This window comes from Spea bombifrons, chromosome 3 (genome assembly GCF_027358695.1).
Source record: "Spea bombifrons isolate aSpeBom1 chromosome 3, aSpeBom1.2.pri, whole genome shotgun sequence".
NCBI classification, from domain to species: Eukaryota; Metazoa; Chordata; class Amphibia; order Anura; family Pelobatidae; genus Spea; species Spea bombifrons.
The window spans coordinates 92,677,762-92,689,809 of record NC_071089.1 but is presented as its reverse complement, the minus strand read 5'-3'; the positions used below and the strand labels follow the sequence as shown (position 1 = coordinate 92,689,809).

Sequence of the window (12,048 nt, the reverse complement as noted above, 5' to 3'; positions counted from 1 at the left end):
CTAGATAAGGAAGCATGAGTCATCACTTTTGTCCAGTGCTTCCAGAGGTGGTTTGGAACTCTATATCAAGTGATGATACAGAGGACAGGCAATTTTTACGCACTACCCACTTCAGCACTCAGAGTGGCATCCTATGGCAGTGCAAGGTTTAAATTCACTGAGCTCTTCGGTACGACCCATCCTACTGCTAATTTTGTGTATTAGGAAGAATCTCCACATACCTTTGATCATATAGTGCATGTTAAGTCTGTAAAGACAACAATTTCACATTTGTGACCTAAAATGGAATGTTCTGAGAACATTAGGTTAAAGCCCTGTAGTGTATGGATCAAAATGTTTGTTAAAGCTGCATTTTAACTTACTGACACTAGATGGCAGTATTGTATTTCCATTCCATTATTTTTCCCCAAACAGTCACATCGCTTAGAACTTCTACAAGAAGCTTGGCTGATGGACAACAGCATAAAATGGTCTACTAACATTTCTTAAGTTATCTTCATTGTCCATTTACGTCCTTTATGTGATCTAGGGTGGATATTGTGCTCTAGTGGGCAGCACCTACTTGAATTTCTATTTCAGCGTGTTTGAATATATCCTTTATGCTGTTTTGTACATGCCTTCAAAATGTGCAAATGAGTACTTGGTATTTTATATTTAATTAGAATAATATTATTAACTGTGTAGAACAAAGTGCAAGACTAGCTCGGCCGAGTAAGCAACACTTAAATAGCTTGCCCTACTGCCCTACATTCTACTTTTGGAAATGTAAAAAAGTTATATCTGTCTTATGGCACTTTAAAGTGCTTTAAGTAAGTTACGTCCATATTAATTCCTCAAGACTAAAAGAAAACAGCTAAAATTCATCACTTTGCCTTTTTTGGAGGAAGCAATTTTGCTTTACCCTTCTCACAGCCACATTCTGCGGAGAAAAAAACTCATAAAACCAGGCGTACAAAGTTTAAAAATTAAAATTAATTGATTTATATATCACCATAATACCCTGCAGATGTACATTAAAGCCAGCTGAAACCAGTCCTTAAAATATTTTTAGTTTTGTCAACATTTTAAAACATTTTACATGAATTGTGACAACTCTATAAAATATTATATGTTAGTAAACTAAATGAAATTACCATTCAAAAGTTTGGGGTCACTTATCAGTTTCTCCTTGGATGTTGTGATGCACTGACAGTATTGGGATAGGCAGAAGAACTGAACTTGTGATAATAATTACTGATGTCTCATGATGTCATTTTATGTTTAGTGGAAATAAAGAAACATTTTATGGAAAAATCATAAATTTCCAGCTTTTTCAACACTGTGCTTCTATTATTTCATGTTATTTTGATGGACAAAATAATATTTTCTTTCAAAAACATCAACATTGTGACCCAAAGGTTTTGAAGGGTAGTTTATATTGAACACATCATTCTCCATTTTCAACTAAAACTTCAAAAAGTATTTTAAATTTTTTTTTATCCATACATATAATAAAACAAAAAGAAAAAATGAATAATGAACAGCAAACAAAATTATTTTTTAATTTTAAGGTGACAATCAATACTTGTTGCTGCTATCCTAATTGGGCGATATATTAAAGGTAACAGGTTAATATATTGACCTAGATTTTTGCCATAAACTTTATGTCTGGGAGTATATATTAGTTACTATTAAACACAATTAACCCCTTAAGGAAAATGGGCAGTCCCAAAACCCATTGAAAACAATGCATTTTGAGCCTGTACATGTACGGGCTTTGTCATTAAGGGGTTAAAAAAACAGTGTGCTTTCGCTTCCCATAGTGTAATAATTATTGGATTGCGGCTGTATTGCAGTGCTTCTATGTATGATCAAATGTGTTGTCAAATATTGTCACTGTGAAAACAACATGTGCTGTGGGGAAATTTGTCTTAAGCCTTGAGTGTCAAGTATTACACAAAGTAAAAAACGTCTTTTTTAAATAAATGTCCCATAGATATCCTAAAATCTAGAGCCATCTGTGTGGGGAATCAACACCACTGCTCGTCTTATTCGTTCCCAGGCATCATTATTGGTATTATGTGGAACCTGTTGGATTTACACCAAAAACTCAGTTCATTGTCCCCAGGGGCAGTCCTTTTGAGTATGTTAAAAGTTGCTTTATTGCATACATGGTGCACCCAATTTTGTGGCATCAACTCCCATGACCCTCATTACCATGAGCATGACTGTAGTCTACAAAAGATCAACCCATTTTTTGTATTTAAAAAAAGATAGCATTATACGTTTTTTAGGAGTTTTTATGTATTTTTTATTTTTTACATTTTTATTGGGGGAGGGGTTTAGAGAGGGGGCACCTGTGACATCACAAAATCTTATCCCATCGTGGTAACCGTTTACATCCTGCTTTTTTACTATATTCTTACTTTTCTTAATTTTATTATTAATGCAAAGTTCATTGACATCTACAATTATCATTCACAAAGCACAGTTAAATCAGTTTTTAGTAAGTCATACCTGTATTAATAGGAAGAAATTGAATGAGAATAACAAAAAGTTAATTACTCTGATGAATTGATTACGGGTTATTATAACAGTGCAGAAATTTCGTATGTAACTATTTTCTTTGAAAGACCTCCTAGGTTGATATTTATATTAAGAAAATAATATCACCAGCATTCAGCAATCTTTTCTCTGGACATACGATATTAATACAGTAAAGAGGTTTTGACAATGATGGATATCCTTAGGAAATATCAGTGCGGTTGATTCTGTTTGTATTTCGAACTCCCAGCATTTCTCTGTAATGATATCTATATATATATAGAGAAAGAAAAAAATATATATATTATTAGATGAAATTTATACATATTAGAATCGATATATTTAATACTGTACTGTATTTTTAAAGTGACCTCATTTTGACCCTTAAAACTATTTCAGAAATTCTATCTTTAGTATTTGTTCTACATTAAATCTTGTTTTGCTTTTCAAATCCAGATGATGTCACGTGCCTCTTTTCTTCTCCACTGTCTTTAGGTCGTAAAGTGTGGTGGATGTCCAGATCTACTGAATCTTGCATCAAGTCCTTGACTCTGAGAAACAGAAAAATAAAGTATGAATGTGTAATAATAATCGGAAAGCTAAAGGTAGAGCTCATACAATATTAAATGTCTTAAGTGCTGGGTGTATACGTTGTGACCACCCTTATAAACCACACTCTAAACACCTACCTAAGAGGAGGTTTAATGCTGCTCTTTGGATGGAAGCAACGTTTATGCTTTATTTGATACAATGATTGTTTTATTGCACTTAGTGGTATTAATGCCAGGTAATAGGCCCAATAACTGATATAAAGCTAATGAAAAAGCTATATAAATTAAAGGTACATATTATGTAGCCGGAAGAGGAAATATGTGTGCATCTCAGTGTTAATATTTTATTTGCTACATAAGTAAAAATATAGATCTAAAATGCTAATTTTTGCTGCATTTAAGTGCATACAGTCCATTAAACCCAGCCCACAGAGAGAAAAAATACTGGAAATCAAATGCTGTTATATTAGGTATAATACATTTTCAATAATTCAATAATTCAAGAAAATAAAAGATTACTGATTTCCCTTTAAATGCTATAAAATTAAAGGTGTTTAAAATGTCAGATTTCATTAATGAAAGTGGAAATATTTAAGATTTACCTTAATGTTTGGGCATTTTTTGTAATGTTAATCAATTTTTGACTTATTTTTTGCAAAGTCTGCTGCGCAGTACAGAGACCAGGAACATGCTACCCTTTCATAAAGGATTCTCATTATAATAAATTTCCATTTTCCCCACAGCAATTGGGTGGATCAACAGTTCCTGCTACTATTTAGAGCAATCTTCTAGGAAACCGAAGAATGAGCAGCTTATAGGGTTTTGCAGACATCCAATAAAAACCCTAGCTGCTGTTTAACGAGGCTTGTGTCCCTTTAATGTTCAGGAACTTGTTCAAGACATTTATTTACATTTTGCAGATAGACTATGTGATTTTGAAAAGGGAAAGTTTGATTCTACATGTGACTATTTGCTTTTAGATAGCAAATACGGACAACTAGGGAAAAGCATGTTTCTAAGTATTTTAAAAGAAAAATAACCCACAGATTTGCCAATGTGTACCAGGTATTAAAATGTATATCAGCCTTCTTAAGGTTGAGTTTTTGCCTTTCCATGGGGAACCAAAGATTCATACAAATTATGAAAAAAATTGTTAAAAAAACAGTTTACCATGCAGCAAAAATATTGTCAATACCAGTATATGATCGGCCAGTTTAGTTGGTTTCTATAAAGGAAAATTGTATCATGATAATACATGTATATATATATATATATATATATATATATATATATATTAAATTGTGTTAAAATATTTTTTCTTGAAGACTTTAAAAAAGAAGAGAATAATGTATGTGTTCCTTGTAATTAATTGTAGATTACTCTGTGCTATAGGGGTTAAAGCTCCTTTGTCCCTCTCCTTTGTGTTAAGTCCTATGACTGGTGATTAATTAGAATCACCAGGTGTTGCATATATTACAGCAACACAGCCATTGATTGAAATGATCCATTAGCAATAGGTTAACACCATGGCATCCCATCGTATTTTCTCATGTAATCTAAACATATGAGTGTCATTTGTTTGTTTGTTTCGACAACTGTTGAGTATGGCACAACCAAAGGCTAGGACCAGCTAATTGAATGACAAGTGCATCAAACATAAAAGAGGCTTATTGTCCCAAATATAATTCTCTAACACGTGGTTATAGACAAGTGGCTTTAGATATTGCCAAAGCAAACAGCACTAATTGAAACTAACTCTGCCAAGAGACATTAAGCCCCACTGAGATATAGCACTTACCCTATTAAATTGGTTGGGCATGTCTGATTCGCTTTTATGTTTTTAATCTAAAGAGCACTGGCAAATACATATAAGCAAGCAAAAGGAAGCAGAAATGTGGAGACAGCATAGTTTGTGTTGACATATTTAGTGCACTTCCCTCTCAGGATACCTACAGGGCTTCAGTTCTCAATCATTTACATAAAAAGGGCAAATACAATTTTCTGTGATCCAAGCACTGGATGACATTTAAAGGAACAGCCGTGTCATGATTCAGTGAACCTAATGTGGGTTTGCCATGTAGAGAAAAATCTGCGGTTATAGGGAGTTGTTATATAAAACTGGGTTTGGTCTTATCACTATAACTATAAGGGCCTTTTGTTTGACTATGTGTTAATTAGAGAAATCCTAAACCTCTTACAGGATTGTAACCATCCAGGACCTGACGTGTTTGTTTTAGAGAATTAGGAAAGCTACAGCAGGTATGGCCTGGTACTAGATCTACAGGTCCTAATGAAGAACGGGGGAACGACTTAAACTATTCTATAATTAAAAAAACACATGTTGCCTAAATCATTTTAAAACCCTCACCCCTATAGTAAATATTGGTGGTAGTACATAATAAATCACAGGTTAAGCACGCACGAGAAGGGTTTTCATTAATGTCATTAATATCGTAGAAACATACTATAAGTTAAAAATATTAATTGTTTATTTCATTAAATAAATGTTTGAGTGTAAGTGTTATTATTTTATTTGTTTAATCTTTTTTTATTGAGGGTGGAAGTTTCTAGAGTGGGGGGGCATGTGATCATTTTAACCTTTTTCTTTACATTATCGGTTACTATGGTACCAAGAAGCGATGTTAGGCTGCCTGCTCCACAGACCAGTTGGACAATGTAGTTTTTATATCTAGAGAAAGTGCCACCAATCAACGCATCTGCGTTTACCTGTAGACAAAGCTTTCCTCTTTAACAGAAGTCTCACATGTACAGTTAAACATGCAAGACTTCCACTGGTAGGCTGCGCATAGGGTCAGTATGAAAAGAGTAAGTACTTTATCAACCAAGTATCATACACGTGGGTGGCATGGGAAGGGTTAAATGTTTTTTTTTTTTGTTTTTTTTTGTTTACAGCTGCGATATTGTTGAAGACTGGCTTGTGAGCTGAAAACCACAGACAAGACAGCAGGTGGAGGTGAGCACCATTAGGTAAGTTAACACTGGTTATCCAGTTATACTCTCGAGGAAATAACAAAAAGCATGTCTAGTTCAGCAATACCCAGTACTACTTTTCTTATGTTCCATGGTGCACTGAGTAAGAAAAGTGACTCCGTGTTTGCTTCTGGAAATGAAGAGTCCATATTTCTGGAACGCTTGGGAGTCAAGATACTTCCTGGTGAATGTAGAAAACATAGGAACTGGTTACAAATGTGAAGATTGTCATACAAAGTGTAAACATAGATACCATAACATTTGTAAGGAAAAAATGATACTGTAACTTTGAAACTTTACCAGTCAGCTATAGATTGAATTGACACTTTTTTGGGCATTTTTTTTTTCCAGAACACATATAATTTTAATATGTTGCTGTCCTGTGCATGTAAAGTAATGCCGTTGATTCCAAGTAATGGATTTCTTTCTACGAGTTTATATATCCCACTTACCGGTAGGTAGAAACTTTAGATCTGCTGGTCAGCAACATGTGAATAAATGGTTGATGTTGAAATCCTAGCTATTCCTAGCTAGAGTAAATCAAACATAACATACATTTTAGCTACAAAGACTAAAGTGAAATACACAAACTGAAAAACATCAACACTCGGGGCAGCTGACAAAACCACAAACTCACTACTTCACTTGAGAAGAATAGAAAATTGCTTGACAACAATGATCTTACAAACACTTTTATTTCATATATGATTATTGTTAGTTATTTTCATTTACAAGGTTCTAGAATTATTATGAAGCATTTAATTAATGTTTAATTAAACGATTTTTGAATGGTATTTTTTCCTTTATACTGTAATATTTTCAAATATTTGAGTTTTTCCTATTCGTAAAAAAATAAATAAGAAAATGTTAAAAAGAAAGAAATGTATTCTGTTTATTGTAGGGGTTACTGAAATTATGCTCAGTTACCTGAATAAATAACGTCTTGAAGGCCACTTAAGACTTATTAGGATACCCTTAAAGGTGTCTTTCATTCCTTCGCACACTCATAAAGATAAAACAGTAGTAGATGCATTTGAATTGAACACCTCCAATGTTTCCACCTAAATTCCCTTTTGAAGACAGATGCATTGCCTCAGTGTTCTAATTAGCATAATGTCCCATAATTCATTGGATAAGTGTGGTTGGTATCTGAGTCAAGGTACCAAATTGAATAACTGCCCAATACTTACACTAACTGATAATAATCTGCTTAACTTTTCATTTGCATTCTGCATATTGTTTGGCAGAATTCCATTAAGAGCTGCAGGTTCACAATTACTATTTTCAGATTGCCTTTCATATGTCCATCATAAGTACATAGCTATCAATTACTCTTTCATGTTCAAAAAACCCATATACAATACGGTAAGTCAATGTGAACCTGAAAGCGGTGATTTTTGCTCAATACTTCTGGCCTAAGGTCGAAAGAATTTTACATAATATACAAATATATTCTACAGGGACAAAAATACCAAACTTCAATCCGTCCTCTTCTGGCAATAAGTCTTATAATGAATTTTAAGAAGCAACACTATAATTACTCTTTGTAAAATGCACAGCATTCTTTATAGGAGTCACATGGATAAAATTAGCCCTCGAGCTGACGAGATCCATGTTATGATGTATTATGCAGGGGAGCTGCAATACATAAGTATATTGCTGCTGTTGATAATATCCATTTCCCCCAGCTGCTGAGTCCCTAGGGTTGTGATGCCCCTGGGTTGTAAGGGAAGAGTCAGGACCAATTGGGAGGCAAGGCTTAAGGTCATACAGGTAAGGCAATGCTCAAGACAAAGGGGCTCCCTGATAACCCAGCGAGAGCGTGTCTGATCGGTGTCTCTTTTACCAGCACAGAGCTATGTGGGCTGCTCCCTGACAATCCATATGTACCCTACTGGGGAGGAGTGCTGGGATGTAATATCATATCTAGGTGTCAGGAAGGCCCATTGAATACCATGGGATAGGATGAGCAGATGTGTCAGAAGAGGCATAGAACATGGTGCGGTTCTTCTTCTTAATATTTATTGTTCTATATAGCGCCATCAAATTCCGTAGCGCTGTACAGTGGGAAGACAGAACATAACAGTTATGACAAAGAGGAACAATTGTTTAAGGTTTCTCTATGTCCCCCATCCCAGTAATGAATCTTAGGGGATTTATAGCCCCCATCCCCATTTTATTCACTAGGAAAGACTGCTGTACTTAAATGTAGTGAGTTGTCTCCATGATGATCCCTTCTGGCTGGGAAGTTGAAAAAAATACAAAGATAGAGCATGCCATTTCCATGCTAAAAATTAGGGAAATACCTGTTAAAGACTGATAATGTGCACAGGTATTCTATGATGTAGTACAGGACTGATCAGGATAAACAAGGTTCTACTTTCAATGATCTGTCTGATGGTGGTCCATACCGGTTAAATTAATATATGACCAATCCTTTAATTCTCTATTCTTTAATATAACATGAAATGGGGGGAAATGCAAAAAAAACAAAACAAATTCAAGGTAAGTTCACTGATCATTGTCTTTTAGATACTAAGTACAATTACTAGACCCAGGAAACATGCCAAAACTTGATGAAATCATTGTTCACCAAGCCCCGTGATTAAATTTACATTTATTTAGTAGAAAGTAAGTAGCATTGATTACTATAGGTTACATATATTCATTAACACTCAGTGTTAATGAATTAACAATCAATCAGTGCATATAACATCCTCATTAAATGAAATGTTGGGACCACTATAATGCTGCTTTTCCAGCTTTTAACTGTATTAAATAAAAAAACATACCTGTGATTGGCAGGAACCTTTCCATTAGATCCTTGTTATACATTAAACAGGACCAGAATTTTTTACAGCCCTACCTGGTCCAAGGTTACAGGATGAGGTCTCTCAAGGCAAGCTAAGACCTTACGCATCCACTAAGTTGACAACAGGAGGTGTGATTACAACCTCCTAGGGGAGCTAGGCAGAGACCGGAGGCCTAGGTAGATGGTGCCTTAACAGGAGTTGGGTTGGCAGATGCTTAAATAGAGCAGGACTTGCAGACTACAGGACAGGGACAGAACTAGTAGATGATTTAACAGTGGACTATAGCAGAATTCCGATAGGACTATTAGATGACTTGGGCTACTACAGGAACATGACTAGTAGATAACTGAACACAAACAGGATTGGTTGATGGGTTGACAAAGGATTGGAGCAGAATCGGTAGGCTAGAGCACCAGGTAGTTCAATAGTAGGGAATGGTAGCATCAGAGTATCTGAAATCAAGGAAAAGATCTCAAGCACCAATCTAAGCAGGTGATCCTAAAAAGCATAAAGTGAGATACCATAGCAAAAAAAGTCAGAAAACAGATTATTAAACGTTAGAGGGCTGAGGCAGGGGGTTGCAGTGATGGAGTGGAAGGGACAGGTGCCAGACTTAAGATGAGATAAGAGGACAAAGGGAGTAGGATAACGAAAAAAAGTGTTACAATGTCGGGGCACCTGAAAACACCTGAAAAAGTGTGTTCAGACTTAAAATGTGGAGCCTTTAAGAGGGTTCTGTGCTGGCATATGCATAATACATGCTTGACAAAACACATGCAGCTTGCCACCACAGTTGGACCCACTAGCCACTCTGAGACTGCTGCCCAATATCAAGTTACCTGGCAGGCGATGGGTAACAATGCACCTGCCCCTGAGAGGTAAGTGCTAAAATCCACCTCACCAATATCAGATTCCATTCAGCATATGTTCTCACATATCAGATGCATGCCTAGTACTGTGCTTGCCAAAACCCTTTTCCCACATCCTCACCAAGATGAAAGAAGAACAATTAAAACATTATCCACACCTTTCTTTACATATTAACTACATAGGACACCAGTCACAAAGCATAGATGTTGATAATATGTAGGACTTGAGGACTGAACTTAATATTTGCTTTCATTGCATTTCATTTTCGTGTGTCAAGGAATAAGCAAAAAGTTAACATAGAAATACAGAATTTGACCCCGTTAGTTTGCCTCTTTTTTCCTTACATAGAGACTTAGACCTCAATCAGTCCTTGGTCTGGTATTAAAGACAGGATAGCTTTATGCCTAGACCATATATGTTTAATTTCCCTCACTGTTTTAGCTTCTACCATTTATGATAGGAGTCTGTTCCATTTATCTACTACCCTCTCAGCTCAAATGCTCCAAAAAACAGACTCCACAGACTTATACCAAGTAAGGAACCAGGAGTAATTGTAGAAGAAAGAAATAAATAACATGATTTTGGTGCAAGATTTGGAACCTAATCATCACCATAACAACCTTGAGCTATCTGATCCAATTAGTCCATGCAAACGGTGCTTTGTTGCTTTGAACTTGTTATTGTCATTGATTATTTCAAGGTCTAATTTCTAGTTTTGATTTTACCTTTGGATTCAGCTTGGTCTTACATTTCGGCTTGATTACTGATTTGGCTTTGATTTCAGACTCCTCTGTATGACCTTTGGTAAAGACTATGCATTTCTGTTTGACTAGAAAAGGGCTTTATGCTAAACATTCTGTACCATGCTCAGATGAAGTCAAAGGCTCAATCCGAGACAAACGGTGAGTGTTTTGTCCTGAATTCACTGACTGAACCCCCTGTTATTTATCTAGCACAAAGGCTGACCAAAGAGTGAACGTGAAAATAGCTGTTGGAAGCAGATGGTATAAAATAGTAGGAAATAAAAAGAAAGGGGAAAGGTGAGTGGATTGAGTAACATCCCTACCCGCATATTTCTATTCTGCGTGCATTGGTAGTGGAAAGGAGGTAAGCAAGATTTTTTTTTTGTGAAAGGTACCATGATCTGCGATATAATAAGAGCTGATTAACTTAGCTTGGCACATGCATTCTGCTATTCATGAGCACATGTGAAGATGTATGTGTAATGAAATCAGCAACTCAAGTCTTCTTTAGTAATTGTAATAGATAATTATAATAAGAATAGAAGAAAACAACATACTATGAAAGTTTCATATTATGTTGTTTTCTACTATTCTTTAGCCCAGTATAATGATTTGGGGATATTGTCCTGCCAGCACCAATTGTACTTCACAATCTTCTACAATGACCTGTCAGGAGTTATGGACAGCCATATATATTGTACTGCAGCAACGACGCCAAGTATTGTAATTTTGCTACAATGTGACATGATGGGTTATAGCGATTCTCATGATGTATATTCTAGTCTATAAATAAAAAGAATCACAAAAGTAATATAATCATTATCTTTCTCCCTTTCTAAAATGTATTCTTAAAAACATATATATATATGTTTCTTATATACATATAAGAATTTGTGAATATATATATATATATATGTCTTGTTATTTTAAGTAAACAAATATATAATAGAACAATTAAGTTTTACTTGCAGAGTTTTGAACAAATACATCCGGTATTATAAAGTAGTTGTTTGTGGCTATTAAACAACCATTGGGAACTGATCCTCAGGTGAAAAGCACTCCTGTTACATTTAATCTGTCAGATTTAGACCAGTACATCCGATCCAAATAATTAATTGTTAAAAGATTTAGCAGTGCGTGATATACCCTGTACCCCAAGCTTGGATATTCTGATTGGCTGTGAACCCATCATTTAAACCTTTTTTTGGGGGGTATTTCAGTGACCTGTATTTTGATTTCAATAAACTGCATTCGATTAATTTACCCTTTACTGTCCCTTTATCATCTTTCATAAGATGTGAAAAAAGCGCTCTTAAGAGAAGTGTTTTTTGTAAAATCATCTTTCGTAAATGGTAATTGTATACCCTTTTGAATTTTTCTATTATAATTTAGCCCTCAAAACATACAAGTATATAAATATGATTGCACAGGTGCTTTAAATAAGAAGAAGACTAAAATAGCTTTTAACCTGTTGTATCGAGCTCCAACCAAAAAGGAATGGTCTGTCTCTCCTAGAGACATCGTTTGCAGCCTGGGGAAAAGACAGGGGAAAAATGA

The 12,048-nt window shown here is 35.2% G+C and overlaps 1 protein-coding gene across 1 annotated transcript in view; it reads right to left on the bottom strand.

Moving 5' to 3' along the window:
- Positions 1-2,386: 2,386 nt before the first annotated feature.
- LOC128483838 (uncharacterized) overlaps positions 2,387-12,048 on the bottom strand; it is a 64,554-nt gene continuing 54,892 nt past the window's right edge. Inside the window, exons 7-9 of the mRNA XM_053460137.1 lie at positions 11,960-12,022; positions 6,133-6,246; positions 2,387-3,074 (exon numbers count right to left, since the gene is read on the bottom strand). Coding sequence (XP_053316112.1) covers positions 2,951-3,074; positions 6,133-6,246; positions 11,960-12,022 — 301 coding nt within the window. The 3' untranslated portion in view covers positions 2,387-2,950. The remainder of the gene's footprint in view (positions 3,075-6,132; positions 6,247-11,959; positions 12,023-12,048) is intronic.